This window comes from Mustela nivalis, assembly GCF_964662115.1.
Source record: "Mustela nivalis genome assembly, chromosome: 6".
Lineage (NCBI taxonomy): Eukaryota > Metazoa > Chordata > Mammalia > Carnivora > Mustelidae > Mustela > Mustela nivalis.
Genome location: NC_139025.1, coordinates 98488804 through 98511268, shown reverse-complemented (window position 1 = coordinate 98511268; position 22465 = coordinate 98488804). Strand labels below are relative to the sequence as shown.

The 22465-nt window shown below is 51.3% G+C and overlaps 1 protein-coding gene and 1 long non-coding RNA gene across 2 annotated transcripts in view; one reads left to right on the top strand and one right to left on the bottom strand.

Moving 5' to 3' along the window:
- Positions 1-19768, bottom strand: part of ANP32A (acidic nuclear phosphoprotein 32 family member A) — a 37497-nt gene extending 17729 nt beyond the window's left edge. The window contains exon 1 of the mRNA XM_082736978.1: positions 19639-19768. Coding sequence (XP_082593104.1) covers positions 19639-19692 — 54 coding nt within the window. The 5' untranslated portion in view covers positions 19693-19768. The remainder of the gene's footprint in view (positions 1-19638) is intronic.
- On the top strand, positions 16427-21593 carry LOC309867868. The gene is made up of 2 exons (XR_014313360.1): positions 16427-17251; positions 19715-21593. It is a non-coding gene; the product is annotated as an uncharacterized lncRNA (long non-coding RNA).
- Positions 21594-22465: the final 872 nt, after the last annotated feature.

Here is a 22465-nt window from a genome sequence, read left to right as displayed (position 1 = left end):
CCTCCTGCCTCCGCGCACCCCCAGCAGGGCTGGAGATACAGAGAGGGCAGAGAAAAAGGCTCAGTTGTCTCCTTCCCTGCCACCTGAACCCAAGATGACAGCGGCAGTGGCAATGACAGAAGCGAGCAAACAGCACGGCACTCAAGTCCCCCCATCCAGTCATCCATCTGAAGCCACGATGAGGGACAGACACAAAATCCAATCTCACACAAGTGCCTAAAGCTGGGGGTGCAAGTTTCTTCTATCCACAGCAAATCAGCCAAGGGTCTCACATATGAAGCAATTTAATGTCAGTTCTTTCTCCTTGAGAGAGATGGGACATGTGCAACTTGCCTAAGTCTGTAAATGACAGGCTTACGGTCAAAGTATTAGAGAGGGACGTGGGCCCAACGTCCCTATCTGTTCCATGTCTGCAGACTGGCGGGGCAGGGAGGGGAGTAGTGGCAGGAGGGTGAGGAAGGAACGGGGAAGCGAGAGGCTGCCAGGAGAAAGGAACACGGAGGGCAGAGGGACAAGAGAGGAGATGATACACATAAAGGTTCAGCACATTCTGCGGGACTTCAGAGACAAAACTTGACCAGTATTTACTGTCTTTTAAAAAACAGGGTCCGGGTTAGGTTCCTGGTCCTTTGCAGATCTACAACAGCTGCTATAATCTCAAAAATGCTAAAAGCCAAGCCAAAGACCTTACAACCTTTATGATTCTAGAGGGGTCAGGGCGGGGCCCCACCACTGAAGAGACCTACTGAGTTCTGTCTTCATCCGCAGAGCCCATTCCAGGCTGTGTGGACAGAGACAAGTCAATAAGGGACAAGGTGCCTCAGTCAGGGTCCCCAAACACTCTGCTCCAACAGGCCTAAACCTTAAATTCTGAACCTTGAAGCCGAATGTTGAAGAAGGCACTGAGGGTGGGAAGGGCCCTTACAGCTGCAGGCACTGGGAGGACAGTCAAAGGAACTGGCAATGATGGGGGGGCAGGGGCGCGCGCCCGGGAAGAGAAGTCTTGTAATAAGCCATCTTTCTGCAACTATTTGAAGGAGTGTTACATGCATGCATAAGTCCAATTCTTCCAGGTTTTCTGGCACTTCAAGAACTGAGATCAGTGTGCAGGAATTGAAAGAGGCCGTTTTCAGCCCCCGTTTAAACTATAAGAGTGTTTAATGGGCACCTGGGTGGTCCAATCAGTTAAGTACTCAGGTCATGATACCCGGGTCCTGGGATGGAGCCCCGCTTCAGGCTCCTTGCTCAGCAGGGAGCCTGCTTCTCCCTCTCCCTCTGCCTATAGCTCCCCGTTTGTGCTCTGTCAAATAAATAAATAAAATCTTAAAAAAAAAAAAGTTGCTGAAACACAAGAATGTAAAAAAAAAAAAAAAAAAAGAGTGTTTAAATCATTACAATTGTTCCCCAAAGGAATGGGCTGCTCTGAAAAATCCGTGCGTGGTCTCCCTGAGTATACAAATCAGAGGCTGCTAAGTGACCGTCCGCAGAGGACTCCACACACACCTGGTGCCGAGCGATTATTAAATGAATTAATATTATATGATGAAGCTCTGTAAAGAGAGAAGCCTTGGGTCTTTTTCACCTCTTAAAAAAGGCTATGATTTGCTTCTTCCCTCTTTAAAGAAGTGTTACTCGTTTAGGCCATAGGGCGATTTTACTCATTCCACAATATTTACAGAGTATCTATTCCATGCCAGAGTCTGGCGTTAGTGATCCAGTTGGAGATCCAGTGCTAAGCACAACGAGCCAGACCTCATGGGCTTACATCCTAGCAGGGAGAGAGACGCTAACCCAACACATGTAAGCTGTATGTAATCCACACATATACTAGACAGGAAAAAACCGGGGAGGAACTGGCAACAGTGGGAAGGGACACCACTGAAAGGGTGGCCAGGAGAGACATACCCAAGGTGAGTTTCCAGTAGGGACCTGAGGCCAAGTGAAGTCCAAGGGGAGAACTTTCCAGGTAGAGGGAAGAGCCAGGGAGGGCAGAGACCCTGAGCGGGGAGCATATGTGGCTCTTCTGGGAAAGAGCTAGGATGACAGGTGGCAGCAAGAGAATTTGTGGAAGAAGGGAAGGGAAGGAAGGGAAGTGGTGGCATGAGGATGGAGTGGGAAGAAAGCTGCTGTCACAGCCACCCTTACACACATACGGGACATCCTGCCTGGAACTAATGGTAAGGGGGTGAGCTTTCCAGGCAGTGGAGGGCAGAACTGTTGGGACCACAGCAAAGGGGGGATAAGACTCAGCATGTGACTGCAAGCCTGAGATTTCCACTACCCTTCCACAAAGGAAACCAGTGCAGGAGGTTTACTTAGGGCTGTGCTCACCTGGTATTTCCAGGTAGAAATGGGCCTACGCCACACATACCTCCAGGAAGTACCATGTGGCAGAATGTTCGGATTAGAAGGGTTTGGCCTCACAGAAAGCAGTGAGAGAAATCCTAGTTTGGTTCCAGGCTTGGGAACTGTGTGGCTTTGGGCAAGACTTCCTGAGACTCCATTTCCCCCTCTGTGCAATGGGTAGAATTCCTACCAATCCCACAGGCCTCTGCAGGACCAGATGAGGTGAACTGTGCAGTCCTGGAGGGCAGGAGGAGGGGTTTTAGACTCAAGTTTCTCACCCAAGACTTTGCACCCTGGAGAGCAGAGATGAGGTGCTATGTTGCTCTGACTCCCCCACACTGCCTTGCACTTAAGCTCTCAATTAATGTTTGCTGAACTGAAATGCATTAAAAATAACCTGGGAAAACATTCTGCCATTTTTCTTCCTATCAAACTGCAGCACTTTGCCAGAACGCTCCAGAACAGTCGCTCTTCACTGTAATCCTCCTGTCTGGGGGAAGAACCAACTGAGTCACACCAGGGCAAGGTGTTCAGAGGACAAACTGCCAGGCATGGGGACAGGAACAAGGCCCACACCGCTGCAGAAGGCCACTTGCTCTCGGCATCACCCTGGCCTTTCTCAAACAGCCTGGGCTCATCCAGGTCCAGGCCACCAACAGAAGGGACTGCAGACAGGGCCAGAATCTCCTGGACAAGCCCACAAAAGCCAGAGATACACCCAACATAGACAACATCGCCCTTCTACGTGAAGCCTTGCTCTAATCCAATCACCTCATTATTCAGATGAGGAGACTGAAGCCCCGATAGATAGAACAGCAGGTCCAAAGTCACTTTAACTATTTTTTTCTTTTTAATATTTTGAGTAAGTAGTAACATTCATTCTCATGACTTCAAAACCAAAAGGCATAAGATTCAGTTAATTCTCCCCCCGATCCTGCCCAGCTAACCATCCCACCCATTAAATATCCTTCCAGAGTTTGCTGACACATATACAGGCAAATTCAAAATCTTATTTTTTTCCCTTTTACCCAAAATGTGCATATTATATGCTGATCTTTGTTTTTCTTGTGAAGCTTGTGTAATACAGTTCACGAAAACCTTCCTCGTTTCTTACTTCCATCATGTCCCATTGTGCAGATGTACCATCGTTTTCCTTAACCTGTCCCTTATTGATGAATATTTGGGTTGTTTCCAATCTTGTGCGATAATAATGTTGCAATTTACACAAGTGGGCACATACGTCATTTTGTGTTCACCAAACTTATCAACCACTAAGAGCTGGAATCAAATCCTACTTCTGACCCGCAGAACAGCTGTCCCAGAGCCTCAGGGTCCTACAATTTAATGGGTTCATCACTGTACCTACGTGGACAAGTCACTTCACCTCCATTCCTTCAGTAAAGGCTTAGAACCTACCAAGGCCAGGCACCATACCAGGCACTAGGGACTCAGGGATCAAGGTATCCTTGCCTTATGCACCCAGATTGTCCAGTCTGGAGGGACAAGAAGAAGGGACTCACAGGGGCAGCTCCATGTGCCCCAAGGGCCCGGCTCCCCATCTGGTAATAGATGGCTATAGATATATCTTAGGAGTATCATTTGCCAAACACCTAACATGATCCAAGGCTTGCAGTAGGTGCTTAGGAAGGGGGAGGCCTGACTCCTGCCCCAGAAGGGGTCCAGTTAAAGGCAAAGCAGCCAAAACACCCTGCCACGCCTCTCCCACAGTCTCCACTTTGGTCTTCTTAACTAACACTGGAGCACACTGCTACTTAAGTTTTTGGGGCAGCACCTAAGCCCCTAATTGCCTTAGCCTACTTTTACTGGAAAAGGATTTGGTCTTCTCCCACTTTTCAGACCCTCTGGAGTCCTCTGAGAACCCCCAAGTATGCCTCTCCTCTGTGTGCTTAAGCCTTCGTGTTTGAAGTTATGTCAGAGCCACGAGGGGAAGGTCAAGTCAGACCCTGGCACTGATAGGCAAGCGAAGGTACGCAGGGTTGACTTGCTGGGATTTCCTTGACAATGTAAAATGATCATTTAGGGGGGAAAATAACCCGAAGGAGAAAAATCATCGAACTTCACTTACTTCCTTTACTTTAATGTGTTCCATGTTACAATAAAATATTTTTAAAAATCCGAATTGCTGGTATCCCATGTTCACCCTCCACGGGAAAGACAAATGCAGCAGATTTTACAGAGGAAAGAAAGAAATAATATCAGGAATCTAGAACATTTTCATATTATCAGCAGCCCAAAAGTGACGGGGAAGATGCAGGAAGTCACAGTTAAGATCCAAGTCAGCTTGAGGTCACTGACCTGGCTTTGCACCCAAGCACAGCTCCTCAGGAGGGTATGACCTTGAGCTAGTTCCTTAACTAGGTATATGAACCTCCCTTTCCTCATCTGTTAAAGTGGGAATAATCCCACTTATTTTACAGCATTTCTGCACAGATTAAATAAGAATAAATATGGTATCTGGCACATAGATACTCAACACCTAGAAACAAAATACTTGCAAAAAATATTACATATTTCTCAGTATTTAGTAAAAAAAGGAAAATGCAGTGCCTTCCCTTTAGAAGCCCAAAGGAGAACAGTGGTCATCAAATTTATCCAGCCCCCATAATAATGGAAAGCCGTTTCCCTAACAGGCTAATTAATGAAGTCTTACTTCACCAGCACTCCTTTCAACTTCATGTGGGACACCTTCTTCTAGAAGAAAACTATCAGCCACTTAAGGCTGGTCCTTGGGAGAAGAGGTGGATCAGGGCTGGTTCTGTGACCTGATTTTACGGTTTCTCCCTGAAAATAAGCCCTAGGGGCCCTCTGGTGAGTCCTACCTCACCAGCTTTGGTCAGAGGCATCAGTACGGTGTCCGTGGCCCCCAGAGAGATACCTAAACCCTCAAACCAGACTGGGAGGGCCAGATAGAATTCCAAAAGTCACAATCGCAATGGGCTCCTCAGAGAACCTGGCTCTTTCAGAAAGAACAGTGGAGATCCCACAGAGAGGGGCAGCAGGAGCCTGCAGTCACCCAAACCAGGCCATATCTCTGCCTAGGCAGGGAAAGACCAACACCAGGTGGTTAGCCCTTGCCTGGAGGGCTGACTGGTGGACATAAGATGTGTTTCAACTTTCTGCCCTCCACCCTCCAACTCACACAGCCATAAATGAGGAAATAAGTCTGCTATTGTTAATAAATGCAAACTTGCAAGTACTGATCTTTCAAAGCTTGAGTCTTGACAGGATAATAAGACATTCTGGGATGAAAAGGCAGAGGGTCAGCTGGCCCAGGGAAATGCCCAACACTGGTGTGAGCAGAGTACTGGCCAGTTATGTTTTGTCCCCACCTCTACCACATCATCCTTCCTATTTATCATCTCATGATTCTGCATCTTAACCGCCCTGGGCATCAGCTGGCTCCTCAGCAAGGATGACTCGTAGGTATTCTGAGATCAGATATTCTAAGGTTCTGGTTCACTGGGACCAGATGTCCATTGTAGGTTATTCAAATGATTGCTCAAATGCCACCTCCTCGGAGAGGCCTTCCAGGCTCACACATCCCCTCGAACACAGCTTGGTCTTCTTGGGACCCAGCACAGCAGGAGTCTTGCCTTTTGTTTGCCGACCATCCCCCTCTGTGGACCAGGAGCCCCACATGCACAGCACAGAGGACAAGCCTGTCTAGCGCACTGCTGTGTCCAGAATGCCCAGAGAAGACCCAGTGCACAATGGTCAATCTATGTGAAGGTGAATGACCCTTCCACAGCCTTTACTATCTGCAAAAACCACCCTCCTAACTCTGGTTACCATCAGGCACTAGCTGGCTAAGTGCCGCTTAGCGTCAGAGACATCTGTGGACTTCATAAGCTTCCCCGGGCCAGCAAAGCATCTGCCTGACACAAGTGTATTTCGCAGGACAGCGGGCACCTTGCAGACCAAGACCCAGACCTTGTCGGAGTCCATGGCTACTGGTCATACACAGAGGTGTATTTTCACTTCCATGTCAGAGCCTCCCCTGTGGCCACTCCTGGCAGTGACCACACTGGCCACTGGAACTGAGGGAAGGCTCCCAAGTGCCTACAGAGGCCAAAAGCCTGCCCTGAACCACGTACTCCTTCACTCTGAGGACAGCATTCCATTTCTGCTCCCATGACCACAGCACCTCTGCATCCCCCCAAAACAGCAGCTCCGGAAGGCCCTACTCTAGAAGCCTCCCCAGACTCACGGACCACACCTAAATGTGCAGACACACCAGCCCTCTTGACCAAGATACACAGAAGCATATCTGCAACAGAGCTGCAAATGGGGGCTAGAAGGAGCAGAACCAGTCATTATGGCGGCAGGCCAACCGCTGCAGATGGGAGGCTTGGATTCTTCCAGCCTCCCAGACACAGCTGGGGAGCTGTACCAGAGTGCACGCCTGCCTACCTTCCCCAGGCCATGCCCAGGGTGCACCCAAATCTCCCTGGGGAAAAGGAGACATGCAGAAGTGGCAGGAACGCCCTGGGTGACCAGGATGGCCAATTCCCGGCAGTCCATATGGAACAGGCTCTGCTGCCAGAACAGACAGATCCTTCCCACAGGCAGCTAGGCGGGAGGCTGGAGATGCATGACGTCATCACATAGCCTTCCCAAGGCACCCAGCTGCCAGGGAGCTGTGGAAACGCTGACCTGACCCCATGGAGAGCTGAACCACCACGCACCCCGCAGTGAGGTGCTCCGGGAAGGAGCTCAAGGGAGGGAAGCAAACTGCACTCTTCCGGCGAGTGGAGGAAGACTTCCTGGAGGAGATGTCTCAGGAGCTATCTGAACACAAGAGGCCTGAATGGGGCAGACCCAGAGTTCTGAGAGGCAGGAGGGTCACGGGCAGGCTCTGTCCAGAAAAGACAAGTCGGGCAGACGTCATAGGGAGAAGGGCAAGAGAAGCCCTGGGGCAGGGGATGTCTGTAGCTCCAACAGCCCCTCCAGCCCCACATCCACAGAAACATGCAGATGCTTTCCTGCCTGGGGCCCCTCCAGCCCCTTCCCACCTGCAAGAGCAGCTCCAAGGGAGGCCTCCTTCGGGGCAGGCAAAGACAGCTCTCCCCAAAACTGCTCCCACCACACACAGGCTCAGACACCGAGCAAGGGCCTTCTTCAGACGGGCCGCCCCTTCCCCAGCCCTGTTCCAACAGCTCCTCCAAGCGCAGGCTGGTTAGCATCTAGCCTCCAGGGGCTATCCACTACACACCTGGCGTAAACATTTCTTTCAGTCCCGACCACAACCCCGGGGTAAGCAGGTATTATCGTTAGTCACCCTTCTCCGGACGAGGCAGCTAAGGCTCATGGGAAACCTGCCGGGTGTCCTCCCACAGCGGAGCGCAGCAGCTCAGGCCCTGCCTGCTACGCCTGCCTGCTTGGCTCTGGGTCCCCTCCCTCCTACAAAATGCCCCCTGGCCTCTCAGTCCCCTGGGGACAGAGGAAGGGTCGCCTCTGGACTTGCTCAAGAGATGCCACCAGGCACTCCAGCAGCAGCCCCATGGGGAGACCAGTACAGGTACAAGTGTGAGGAGCTGGAATGTGGGTGCATGAGGGGGGCCAGGCCAAGGAGCAGAGCAGCTACCCCTCCCTGTGGCTGGAATGCCACACCCCACTTTCCTCTTTTCCTTCTCCCATTTTCTTCTTCTTTGACATGCACTCGGCTTACGTCTTCCTACCTGCTGTGAAGTTCTGCACCCTGCCTCAATGTGGCAGTCCCCGACTGTGCTTCAGAGCCCCCTTCGGAGCAGGCTAAAAATACACGGACTGGGCACCACCCTTAGAAGCAGATTCTGAAGCTGGGTAGAGCCTGGGGATTTCTTAAAATGCTCCCCTGGTGGCTCTGACACAGCTGGGGTTGGAGCCGCATACCCTTCTTCTCTGGTCGGTGCTCTACCTCCCCAGCCCCACCAGAGACCTCACTCCTGTCTGTATCCTGCCCCCAACCCAGAACATAGGAGCTGGGTTCAGCACATTCCAGCTGCTACCCAGATTCTTAACAAGCATTCACAGAACTCCCTGCATCATTCTGGAGGCTGGGCACACAGGCCATGGCAGTGAAAGTGGGCTCCCTGCACCCTCCCTGCCTTCGCAGCCACACCATTTGGGCCTGCTGGGGAGGCCAGCAGCTAGGGATGGAGGAAGCTGGTTACATAATGGGCAATGAGTGCCTCCCTGGGATACATGCCCCTGAAGAAATCTGTAAGGAATCCCTTTAAATGTACTATTACAGGTTCTTGCCTCAACCTCACCACCCGCTACACACACACACACACACACACACACTCTCTCTCTCTCTCTCTCTCCCTCTCTCATGACTTCTGAGCGAGGCAGCAGGATGCAGATATCAAGGCCTTCTGGACACTTCTGACTGCAGAGTCCTAACACGATGCTGCACACAAGGAAACACCATGGGCCCTTCTCCAGACTTCACTCCGGCCCTCCATGCCTGCTCTTCCAGCCTGCAGCAGACCCTGCCTTATCCCTTACTCCCAGCCTGAGGACAAGGAGGAGAAAGCCTCCTCTCCCGACCAGGGTCAGCCTCCGTCTGCTGCTCATAGAATCCTCTCACCTCAGGCACTTGGGAGCCTCACAAGACATCTGCAGACCCGCACAGGGGTTTGCCTTCACTGGACTCTAAGGGACGGCCTGAAAGGGGCTGGGGGAGTCTGTGCAGAGCAGACACCAGCCAGAAGCTCAGCGAACATTCCCTTCGCTGGGGATCTCCGGCAGACTGCTGCATTTCTCCTGCTTGTCAAAGAAGGGTTAAGGATGCTCTCTGCCCGGACCCATCACACACCAGAGCTGGGAAGTTCTGAGCAAGGAGAGAATGCTGGGTAAAGTATGGGCATGCCTTACACAGCCCAGACCTTCATGACCAAATTAAAAATAAAACCAACCACAGATCAGTCTCCTAAGTGGATCGGCCAGCACAATCTACTGACCTGCAGGAAGAAAATATTAGGACATTTAAATATTTTTGGATATCTACTTCTGAGGTTTACTTTCATTTTTTGGTGTTATGTTTTATACCGTACATACGCCCACATGGGGTGTGTGAACAATCCATGAACTAACAGGTAGATAAGCTAGGGCTGAGATTCAAATTCTTCCCACTAGGGCTGTAAAAACCAGAAACATCTGAGGACCACAGGGTATGAAGAAAGTGTGAACCAGCCAAGAGGCAGGAGCTCACTCACCCAAGGAGAGAACAGAGGGGTGGGAGTGGGGGGTAATGAAGCCTACATCGTTCCCGATATTTGTTTCAGGGACTTGTGCTTGGCTTTCCAGACAGAGGGCAATGACAATGACAAGAGCACTTAAACTCCCTGGTCTCTTCATTCAACCAGAAAATTTCTAGAATGTCCACCATGTGCCAAGGGCAGTGCTGTGCTGAGGGTACCCGGTAACGTGTACCAAAAACGGGGACTTCAAATCATGCGGCTACACAGGGGGACAGAAATGCTCAGGAAAACACTCACATTCAAGAATGTATAATTACCAACTGAAGCACTGTGAAGGAAATTTCTGTAAGAGTTTCTTAACAAAAGAACCAGACCCAGAGCTGAGGAGGGAGCATGCGGGAGCTGGTAGAGACAATTAGATGCTAAGTTGGTGACAGTGGTGGCAGTTAAGGCCTGGAGTAGTTTTGTGGGAATAAAGGCCAGCGCTGTGGGAAGGTGGTGAGGGAAAAGATGAGAGCACGCCACAGCCAGTCCACACGGGACCTCAGTAAGGTCTCAGTAAGGCTCTTGGACCATCTCCCAAGAGCACTGTGTGTCTGAAGCACAGCGACATGATTACATCTGTGTTTGGTTCTCACCAAGCTGGCTGATCATGGCTCAAGGGGGCTGCTGATGTGGGGACATCAGCTGGCAGGCAGGAGAAGATGCTATTTCGAAAAGACAGGACTTGGGACAAACAGAAGATCATGGGTGCATCTGCGGGAGCACAGAGGTGACCGAAGGCAAAGGGATCTTTTTGGACATTCAGGTGGAGACATCAGGTAGGTCCTATATGGAGCCAGGAGTTCGGGGCCGGGAGGCCCGTATCAGATTACAGGGAGGGCATGGCATGGTCCCTTCCGCTATCAGTGCGAGAGAATGCAGATCGAGAGTGCCCATGCCCCAGTCTTCGTGGCCACACAGAGGAGGGACCCACAAAGGACCCCAGAAACAAGGACTGGCCAGAGCTGTAGGAGATGTACTGAAGAAAGGGGAGAGCAGGAGAAAACAGCCCTCAGGAAGGTCAAGGTGCAGACACTGCTGAGGAATCATGTAAGGGAAGACTGTCTGTCTAGAGCTGTTTAGGAAGCCAACCGGAGGGGGAAGGCTGAGGTGTCGGAGAAGTGAGGGCATGGAGAAGGTGGTTCTAGGCAATTCAGGAAGTCTGACTATAAAAGGCAAGAGAGAACTAGGCAGCAGCTACGGTGACACGGTAGATCAAGCCAGGTTTTCTGTTTGCTTTGAGATGGGAGAAACATCTTAAGCCTCAGAAGGACCAAAGCAGCGGAGTGACTCAGAGGCCCAGGAGGCAGAAGGGAACTGAGCAGACCAGACCCCAAGGGCGGCAAAGATGGGCACGGATTCCAGACTCTGCTTGGGCATTTCTTCAGAAGCCAGGTGTGGATCATTTGCGAGAGGGGAGGGGGTGGCCAGGAGGGCAAGGAGACAGGGTCGGAGGGCAGTCTGGGGAGGGGGTATGACACGGCTGCCCTGGACAGTGAGCAAAGGCACAGTCAGGGAGAGGGTGGGCAGTGGGTGACCTTACCGTCTTTAGCAACTGCATGGGATCCCGTGCTGGGGCTGCTCAGCGGGATGGAGATGCTACAGCCATACCCACATCTAGAAACAACACATTTACTATTGAACTGCTTGTGAGGAAGAAGACTTCTGCCAAGTTAGAATTTCTAGCTTCTAGTCTCCTTTCTTACTGAAACAAATGTGACTTTTTTATGTAATGTGTCTGTTGTTAACGTGTGTGTGTGTGTGTGTGTTTTAAGTGAATGCCGACGATGGTGCTCCAGCAGAAGCAACCATAATACCAATAATGGGTACGGTTCACTGAGCACTTACTGGGCAGTGGGTACTATTCTACCATCCCTTTACAGAGAGGAGAAGTGCCATGGCTCAAAGTGGGAGAGACAGGAAGCACCACCCAGGTAGTCTGGGTGGAAGCAGGAGCCAAAGACACTCTCCTCTCTATCCCTAACAGCCTCTCCTCCGTGCTGGGAAATGTCGGAGTCAGTGGGCAACCTACACAGGGTGTGGCACACGGAGGACAGACAGTGACCCGCGGTGAGTGTGCAAGAAGGGGGGGCATGTTTGGCTAGGAGCCCTCGGGCATAACCAGGAACCTTGGGAAGCGTCCACCTGAGGGTAGGAATTTAGGGTAAGGATTCCTTAATGCCATGCGAAGGCTTGGAGTGGCAAAGAGCTAGAATCCAAAGGGCCACATTTGAGAACATGGGGACCCAGTGACGAGCTGGTTTAAAAGCAAGAGAAATCACTATTGACCTTAGGTGGAGGGATTTCACAAAGCTACAAATGGCCTTCTCTCGTTCTCCCAAATCAAACCACAAGATGTTTGAGTGTGAAGGAAGTTTAATATTCATCTTTTAATGCTTCTCAAATAATCACAAGCAATACAATCAATTTGTGGGTCAAAGCCAGAACAGTTTTTTTTGTTTTTGTTTTTTTAATGAACAGAAGTGTTTTCCATGGAGTAAGGAAGCATCTTGTCATTGTTTTGTGTAACCTGTAAGTATATACACACTGAATAGTGGTGTGAAACCTATTTTTATGTTAGGATCAGAGTTGGAAAGCCACTCATCTAATTCAATACTCCCATTTTAGAGCAGAAGAAACAGAGGCCCCAAGAAGCCAGCAGCATGTCCAAGTTAGTTAACAGCAAAACTGAGAATAGCACACAAGTCTCTAAAAGTCCTCTGCTAATTTCCTCCCCAAACGGGAATCTCCAAACACAAACATCTCTGGGAAAGACAGCTGTTGACTTTAATCCACATTAGGGTAAGTGATAGTGGAGTAAGTAAGCTGATCTTGTAGATCTGCTGCCTAGAGCGAGTTCTGGTAAAGAAGATAGGTGAGCACACCAGGGCAGCTGAGGGGCTGACACAAAATAGATCGGAGCGGAAACACAGGGGTTGCAGGGTGTGGCTCAGTGGGCATAAGCCAGGGCCTGGTGTGGCAGAACAAAGATATTTTATCTTGTTTACATACTTTGTATGGACAAATATCATCAGGACAACTGGTTCTATGGAAGGAGCTGTTTTCCTGTCCAGGCAGGTGGCCCAGAGCCATGGGTGCTTTGCTCATCTTGTTTCAACCAATTTTATTAAATGACAAGTTCTGAATAACAGATGCCTTCGCAATTCTCCATCCCTGCCAGACTCCATCTCTCTAATGAAAACATCATTGTTGGGTATTTATCATTTGTACAATTGTATTTCAAGGTAACAGAAGATTACAGATTCCAAGTCAGGTCCCTGTTTCTCTGTTATTTGTGAGAAGAAGGCAGTGGTGATGGGGGAACTAATGGTGTGCACTTCCTCAGAGACCAGACAACTAACAAGTGCAGGGGGTGGGTAGGTCAAAATGGGGTGGAAAGGCAAGGTAGCACCCATCTAGAAGGGAGTGGCCCCCTCTGGACACCAGAGTAATGAGTCTGTCTCCTCTTCCTGTCATAATTCAGGCCAAACAACTGGGACAAGTTCATTCGACCAGGGCTCATCACCACTCAGCAATAAGCTCTGTGCTCCTCTCCCAACTACACCAAGGTAGAGAGGGCAGGTACAGTGCTGAGATGTCTGAGGAGTATCCTATGTATATAATACCCATAAAGGGTCACCCACAGCCCCAAGTTTCTTATTTCAATGGGGTATCATTAATTTGGACTGAAGCTCTGGGATGACCAGTCTCCATAGTTCAGGTAGGTGCCTGTATTACAAATACAAAAGACTGTGAAGTCTAGAGGAAGTCACCTTGAAAGGCTACGGGTGCACGACCAGCCAAGACAGGGAACTGGGTCTGCGGCCCGCTGCTCTTAAGTACAGGTCAGAGCTGTAGACTCCGGAGCTGGGATTCTTCCCCTTAGATTTATCTCCTCCTCCCCCTGGTCTGGCCAATCTTACTCTATTCCCTCTGCTCATTAGCTCAAGCACCAGAGGCTAGAGGTAGAAAGGGCTCTGAAACTCAAAGCCACTTTGTTGCTGGTATGTTCCCCAGGAAACATGCATGGTGGGAGAGCAGCAGGGCAGAACCAGAGACTGCAGGATTATCTATGGCTTTCAATGATCTGTGTTCCGAGGGTCTGATGTCAGCCATGGAGGATACAGCTGCTGCACCTTCTGCAGGCCCCAAAGCCCTAAGAAGCCATGTGAAATTTAAGAGTAACCATTTAACTACAAGATATGCAAAAACCTTCTGAAATACTCGGGAGTATGCAAGCTGAGGAATTTTAGTTCGTTACAGAAAATTACTTCTAGATAGAAGTGGCTCTCAGTTCTAAATTGGTAACAAGGCCGATTTCCACTAGGCATCAACTAGTTAAAGGGCACACAAAAAAGAACTTGGAAAGACTCCTAACGCACCACCCAAATGAATGGCTTGCCACATTTTAATTAAAAAATTTAAGAATTAAAAAACACACACACACACAAAACAAGAAAAAAACCTAGATCCCGAACCCACCACCTCACAAACAAGGATGACCAAGCTTTCTCTATAAAAGGCGAGACAATAAACTTTATCTAGAGATAAAACTAACAATACTACATAGCCACTTTTATAATGACAAAAACCAAAATTTCCACAATTCTTTTATTGACAAAATTCAAGATCTATAATGAATACAATTTGGGGAGCACCTGGGTGGCTCAGGTTATGAAACCCGGGTCCTGGGATCCAGCCCCGCAGTGGGAAGTCTGCTTTCCCTCTCCCCACTCCCCCTGCTTGTGTTCCCTTTCATTGTCTTTATTTCAAATAAATAAAATCTTAAAAAAAAGAAAAAGAAAAAGAAAAAAGAATACAATTTGGGGTGGTGGAAGGGTTATAACTACCTAAGAAGACAAATGGAATTCTTTTAGGGGGATAACGTTTCACTTAACTGAGATTCAAAGTTAAGTGTTCTACATCATCAAATTGACTGCAGTGTTTCTATGTACAGATTATTCTTAGTTCATGATACAGAAACGGGCAGCTTACCCTGAATTTGACGACCCTTGTGGGATCTGCATTTTACACACTCCCCTGGTGATTCTGATGAAGAGCCATGTATGGGACCTAATGGACTATACAACACTCCAAGTCCCTGCTGTCCAAGGAAAGGGGCCCCTAGCTTAATGGTGGGATGAAAACTCAACTCTGCAGCCTACTGTGATCACCCTCGCAGCATGGAGGATGTCAGCCGGATCTGCCGACCCCTAATGAGTTGTTAAGGAGAATTAAAGGAGATGATCCGTGAGCTGTTATTATTATACTACATCTTAGGTAGAGAGGCCATGCCAGTTCTCTTCAGTTTTCTGGCTGTAGATGATGACAAACAGAAATGTAAAATGCATTACATGCAAAATCCCACACAAACCACTGCCGAAGAGTCTTCTCCTTACCCAAAATGTATCCCCCAACACCTAAAAGGACAGACTTATTTCAGAGTAAACAGATGTGATGTTCTAAACCAAACTCAGAAAGTGTACAGCTTCCCCTCTATCAGAGCCCCTGGTCCTGACCATCCATCTCAGTATCTTCAACCAGGAGGCCATCCCGGGTTCATGCTGGCACCTTCAATGACAGGAAACTCAATCTCTCTTACGGGGGTACTGTTTTAAAGGCAGAGAAGAAAAAGCTCTTCCACTCAATGTCGGACCACAGGAGAGAGAACAGAGGCTAAGAGTTCTGATAAGTTCTCTATGCCTCAGTTTCCCTATGTATAATGTGAGAATAATAATAGTACCTACCTCACAGTGCTGGTGTGCAGACTAAATTAACTGATCTGTCTACTCCACTTAGAACTCTGCCAGGCACAGCGTGGGGCTGTGTAAGCATTCACTATTATTACTGTTGTTGTTGTCGTCCAGAGCCAGAGAGAAGCTCAAAGTTGTGCCTTATGTCATCCGAGTTCTCTCTCCAGTAACTATCACATAGTGAGTTCTGGAGAGCCAGATCATTACTCATTAAACCGGATCACCATTCCCCCTTTACAGGTGAGGAACTAAAGTTCAAAGAGGAGGTTAACTTATCCTACCTCTTTGTAGTAGTCAGAATTCCAACTCAGGTCCATGGGAGCTCCAAAACCCAGCTTCACCATGGAGTCCCCAGACTCAAAACTACGACCAGCAGCAATCCACTAACAAAACAACCGACCATGACCACACTGAGCTGGAGCTCAGTTTTCTGCTTGGGGATCCTTGGTTGGCTTGCATAAACTGGAGTTAATATCAGGCTACATGAACCCAATTAGGCAGTAAGTCAGTCTGGAAAACATCATGCGACGTATTCCAAAGGTCAAAGTTAAAACCTGGCTTCCTGGGCAGCCTTTGCCGGGCACTGCCATCAAAGCCAGTCTCGTGCAGACACCAGACTTTAACCAGTGAGGTACTTAACCAGCACTGACATCGGCTCTTTAAAAAGTACCAGAGAGAAGCCAGAGACATGACGCAGAAAGGCGGCCGGGAGAAAGACATCACCTACTTTTTAAAAAAGCAAACCTTATTCCTTATTACCTTCTCTTTTCGGGTTTAGGGTTACGTTCACTACCATAACCTGCCTTCCCCAAAGCAAAAATTAAAAGGGGAGGGGCAGAGGAAGATTTGGGGGGGGGGGGGCGCTCCCCTAGCTGCAGGACGCTGCAACACCCACCTGAAACCCGGAGCACGACCTACCTTCCCGGAGAGCCCAGCCCCGGAGGGCGTTTCCCCCAACACACCGACAACTCGTCCCTCCCGGGTAAGCGGCTGCTGTCCTTGGCTCCAGTTAGGGCCTCTAGAGTCCCGCGCGCGCCCCCCTCCCGAAAAAGAAACCTCATGTTTAATTTCTCCCCCAACGTTCCTATCAATTCCTCCGAAGGAGCAAAGACCGGGGCGACCAGTACGTCTTTAGGGCCACATTTAACTACGTCTAAAACGCCAGCGGGAGGAAGGGCGAAACACTGGCGAGCAAAGGGGCGGGGGAGACAGGGAGCGCGACGGGGGGTGGCGGGGGAGCACTTGCGGGGAGGATCGTCGCCCTCCCGGGGCGACCGCCGCCGCGACGCTCCAGCAGAGCCTCAGGCCGTTGTCGCAGGGAGGGAGACCCCCTCGGGGCCCAGAGCACAACCGGGGGTCCCTGGAGCCGGCTTCCCCTGCTGCCTCCACGTCCGGGGCCGTCGGGGCGATGGCGCAAGACTCTGCACCCCCCCCACCCCCAGCGACAACAGCCACGGTGACAAAATGGCAGCCCAGCGCCCGGCAGTCGTGCCACAGGCGAGCAGGGCCCCGGCGGCCGCCCCTGCCCCCCAATTACGCCTCGGCGCCCTTCGGGCTCGGCCTCCGGCGGGCCTGGCCTTCATGAAAATAATAACAGAACACCTCGAGCTCCGAAGCAGCTGAGGAAGCCAAGAGGCCCGCCCGTGGTCGGCCGGGCGCACCCGTGCCCGGCCCGCGCGCGCGAGGCCCGGCCACCCAGGCGCCAGCCCGCCTGCCCGCCGGCCCGCGCCCCGCGCCGCATGGAGCCCGGCGCCCGCACTCGCAGCCCCGCGCTCGGCGCCGGCCGCGCCATGGGGGAGGGGCGGGGCGGGCCGCGCGAGACCCGGGAAACATGGCTGCTCGTCCTATTTCGGCGTCGCGGCGTGGCCACCAGCCCCCGGATCCGAGTTGGGAGAGGCTCCGAAGGTGGGTGTGAGGGGGCCCCGGGTGGGGGGGGGGGAGCGCAGCGGGGAGGGGCGCAGGGGGCGCTCTCCGAGAGCTATTTGTCTTTAGAACGGTTAAAAAAAAAATAGTTCCTCCTCCCCCACCCCTTTTGTCCCTCATTAGCTAGCTTTCTCTCTCCCCCACTCCTCCCCAAATGTGCCGAAAGTGCCCCCTCCATCCCCTCCCGCGCCCCACCCCGCCTCGAGGCAGGGGGCAGGCGAGTGGGCTGGGAGACTCGGAGGCGAGGGGGCGAAGCGTGAGAAATCGCTCCCAGTTCGGCGCGGCGCGCTCCCCTCCCCCAGCACACACTCGGGGAAGTTTAAAGAGCCGGTTCGACCCGCTTTCGATCTCGCTCCCAGTTGGCCAGCCGGGTGGCTGGGGTTGGCGGTGCGAACCGCACCTCCACACCCACCCGCCACGACCCCGGCCCCCTACTGTGCGCCCTTCCCCCTCCGCATGGGGGGCTTCCGGAAAGTACGCGGGAAGACCGCGGCTCCGGCCCCCTCCCCCATCACCACACCCAGCCCCCAAATCCTCTGGCTCGGGGTCTAAGCCGGGATGAAACCGGCCAGAGAAAGGCAGACCGACGGCAAATTGTTCGCGGAAACTCCTGCCTTCTCGGCGGGCACCCCCTCCCCTCGCTCCGCCACCCCCTCCCCGCCCTGCGCGCCATAAGGCACTGCACGTCTACAGTCCACAGCTGCGTTATGATGGGGGGGGGGCACAAAAAGGATCTTGTTTTCAAAAGTCTCACTCAGGTTTGGGGGAGGAACTAGAGAAAAGAGGAAGCAAGGCCTGCCTTCGCCAGGGATTCGGTTTTTAACGGGCTGAAGGGGCGACAGGTCAGCGCACAGCGCTCCCCAAACTCCCAACTCTGGAACCCTGGCCACCGAGGCTGGAGGAGAGGTCCTCCTGCCCGCGCCGCCCTGGTCTCCGGAGGGGCCCGGAGAGGAGCCGGCCAGGGTCTCCGCCCCAGAGCCGCCAACTCGCGTAAAACACTGTTTGAAAGCGAGAGGGAGACAGAAATACAAACGAGCGTTCGAGTAACCCACCCTCACCTTCCCCCTCCTTGGGGGTGGGCTTTCGCCCGAGCCTCCCAGTTCCCATCCGTGTAAGTTTCCTCCGGCCGTACTCCCGCCGCTGCCCAATCAATAACGGCGTCCAGAAGGCAAACTCCCATCCCGGAGCTGCGTGTTTCCTATGCCCGCATAAATCTGGACCCAGCCAATACCCACCACGGGCACCAGGTCTGGGCAGCTCGCGTCCTGACAAAGTTTCCCGTGCCCATGTAGGAACCAGGCGCCGAATGGCTGCCGAGGAGCCCACCCTGGTGAAAGACTGGCCGGGGGGCCGTAAGGGCTTAAAGGTTGGCATCTTGGCGAGGCCGGAAGGAGCAGGGGTGAGGGGGGACCGGGACGTAGCCTTTGGGTAACTTGCAATAGCGATCGCTCGAGGTGGGGAGGCGCGGGGATTATCTGTGCCTTTGCACGTTCGAAAATCCCTCCCCCCTTCCAATTTATCCTCCCTTCGCAAGGAAAGGAAGAAACATCAGCATCTGGCCCGAAGGTGGGGTGGAAAGAGTGAGGGAGAAAGAGGAGGAGAGGAAGGGAGGCAGAGAAAGGGAGGGAGGGAGAGAAAGGGCGCGTTCACGAACACTACAAAGTTACAAATATGGCTCCCCCGTCTCTCGCCTCATCACTGCAAAGAAATGAAGACGCACTTTAAACTCGAGCCATTCCCAACTCCACGGCAGCCCCCTCCCCACGCGCTCTCCCCGGGGGCCTCGGCCCACATTTATCAGAAACTAAACCGGACTCGCGAAGCCCAAAACTTATTGTGTGTGTGCGAGAGAGAGAGAGAGAGAGAGAGAGAGAGAGAGAGAGAAAGGGAGGGGGGAGGCGCCGGAGGGGGGCGGAAGGGGGGATTCATTTATAAAATATAAAACCCCTTTTTTTTGTTGTTGTTAAATCCAGGAGGCAGCCCCCCTCCTCCTCCCTCGTTAATCTTCCCCCCAGACGGAGTCAAGGGAGCAACGAGCTCAGATGGTTATTTTGCCTCATTCTCTCCGACCCAAACGCGTGCGCCCGCTGGCCCCCGGTGGGTGCACACTCGCACGCACACTCTCGCACCCACACTCGCACACGCGGGAGCACACGCACAGGTAGTCACACACCAAGGGCAGCGGCGGCGGCAGCCGGAACATGCTCGGATGGCATTGCAACCCCCCAACCTTGCAATTCATTTGCAGTCCGACCCCCAAACCCACACCTCCCGGGCGCCCCCCCCTCAAAAAAAAGTGCCTCCCCCCAACGCACACACACACAAAGTAGGAGAATGGACCGACAGAGATATTTTTGGCAAATGCTCACATCAGAGGGCGTCCTGTTCCGCAGCTCTAAATGAATCCGTTTGTCCATGTCCATCTCTCGCGCTCTCTCTCTGCAGAGGCTCCCGCGCCGGCGGAATTCAATCAATAAACCCCGAACCCACGGCCGCGCGTTTTAGGACTTTGAAGGCTCAACCAGCTCCGCTCGGTTCTCGAGCCCCCAGCACCCGCGGCGCACACTAACCTGATCACGGAGGAGGCGGGACCTGCGGTCCGGTGGATGAGCGGCAACAGCTGAAGCCAATCGCTGCCGAGGGTCTCCGAGCAACAGCCAATGGTGGCGGCGGCGGGGGGGGAAGGGACCAATGGGCGGGCTGCGCAGCCGGCCAGGGAGGCTCAGCCATTTGGTTGTGGTGCCGGAGACGGACCCCTTTAGATTTCGGGGCGGCTGAGGAGCGCGGCGGCTGCTTGGTGGCTGAGCTAGGGGGGTGGGCAGAATGGCGGGGGAAGGGAAGGTGACTGCGCCTGGAGGGCCGAGCCGCTCGGCCTCGCCAGCCCGCCGCCGCCTCAGCGTTTGGCCGGGGGCGGGGCCGCAGGTGCGTTACTCGAGGGGGAGGGGCGCGGCCGGAGGGGTCGGGGTCGGGGGTCCTCGCCCGACCGAGGGTTTCGTGGAGCCGCCCTGAGCCTGCCCGCGTCGCTGGACCGGGTTGGCTAAAGAGGTGGACGGCGCGAGGTCCGGGGCTGCCCGGCGGGCGACCGGGCGGATGAAAGGCCTGGAAAGAGGGGGAGGGGTCAAGGGTGCAGTGGGGGGAGGGCCTGGTCATTTTCTGGGTCCGGCGGGCGGAGCTGGTAGAGCGTGGCTGCTGCCCTCCACTTCTGTGGGTACCCACCATGGGCTGCGGCTTACTGTCCGCGCGCCCCTTCGCCTTGTCCTCGTCCAGCCGCTGCCATCGCCGCCCCCCTAATAAACAAATAAATGAAAGCAAGATGCGTCCACCTTTGGATGACTTTCCTCGCGGTTCTTGACCTCCTCACGGAGGGGCATTTCAGTTTGCTGTCATATCAGGTCATCCTGGAAGGAGCGATCACCAGGAGGCATCCAGGATCTTGTTCAGTCAATAAATGAATGAAGACCATGGATTAAGGATTGTTGCTGAATATATTGAATATTAAAAAGTGAAAACGGAAGGTGCTAATAACTCCTGGTTTTCTGGACCAAACATAATTTATGGGCTTTGTAGACCTAGTGAAAGAAAACGGCGCACAGTTTATTCTAATCGTCCACCTGAATCATTTGGTTCAATTTGGGTTGCCAAAGAGGCTCTGTTTGGAGCACTTTCTCCAGGTTTTACGGTTTGCTTGCTTTGCGTTTGGGGTTTTTTGTTTTCATCACATTAGTTGTAAGACCTAAAAGCCTTCACTCCCACTGGGTTACCCACTTCTTATGGCCAGGCCTTGGACCTTGTCATTCACTAAGCTCCCTGCCTGTGGCTGTTAATAAATCGTGGGGATTGTTGTCAACAAGGACAGATACATCTTTACCCTTCCACACAACTGTTTCTCAGTGCTTATAGTTTTACAGGTCTACACTCTCCCTTATACACTCCATGGTGGTTTTGGTGGAGAGATACATTGTGTTTATTTTTCAGGCACATGGGTTCAAGGGAGAGATAAACCAGTATGTATGTTGCAAATCTGAAGTATTGTTACATAACACCAATACAGTTTCTTTCTTGAGCATATAAAGTTTAGGAGGAAATAGAAAGTGACAGAATGTAAACAAAACACACATACAGAATGCTCACACTGGGGAAGAAACTGTAGTAACTTTAATATTGTAACCTGATGGATTGTAAACATAAAATCCTACAGCTAAGCATTTTACTCGGCAAATTTTTGTTTCAGATAAAATGATCAGTGGAATTTGAAACGTGATAATGTTTACTCTGAGTAACTGGGAAATGCAAAATAAAAATGGAAAGTCATTGTTTTATTTCAGCTGGATATAAGTAGTATAATGTATTCGACTTGTTGACTTAGCCGACATTTGTCTCCCTTAGTTTTGTTAATCTTACTGAAGTCAGTTTTTTGTAGTTGGAATTCATTTATTTTTAAATTGTATTGGCTTTGTTAAAGAACATACAGGGACCCCGAATTACCTCTCTTTGCCAGAGTCATTTGTTATTTCTGGGTATAGCATTTAAGGTTGTTCTGAAACAGAGCTCTTCATCTCACACACATTAAGTCGATATGATGTGTAGAAGCTATGTAACATAGGAGTACTGAAGTTTACATTGTCTTTGGTGGTAAATACTCATCCTCAATAGGAATTTTTAACCACAATTAAGTCCACAGTGCTAGCAATGTGATATAGAACAGTGGCTTTCCAAAGGAGTAATCCTTTAAAAGCCAGCCAATCAAATGCAGAGATGCTCCTGATCCAGCTCTGCTAACCAGAAGCGAGTAGCTCACCTAATGCAGATTGAAGAAGATGACTTGGAAGCCCAAATCCCCATTAAAGAGAGTGTACAGAAACAAATTCAAGCTGGAACTGAAAAAATTATGGCTTGATCACCCAGTCCAAAACATTAAACTTAACAGTGTTTGTAGAAGCAGCTTTTATACATTTTGATGACAGATTTTGTATTGGTGTTAGAAAGTTGAAAGAAGGCTTCACTAGATTCCAATCTTACAGAAGTTGAAATATCCAAAAAGTATATATAACCAATTGAATACTTAACTTTTCATCTTTCCAAAGTGCTTTAAAAGAAGAGAGTTCATCCTACTTTTACAAATAGAGTTGTTTGTAGTTTATTTCTAAGAAGTTTTTTTGATTTTGACTTTTTCTTATCAAAACGAAGTGGGAATTT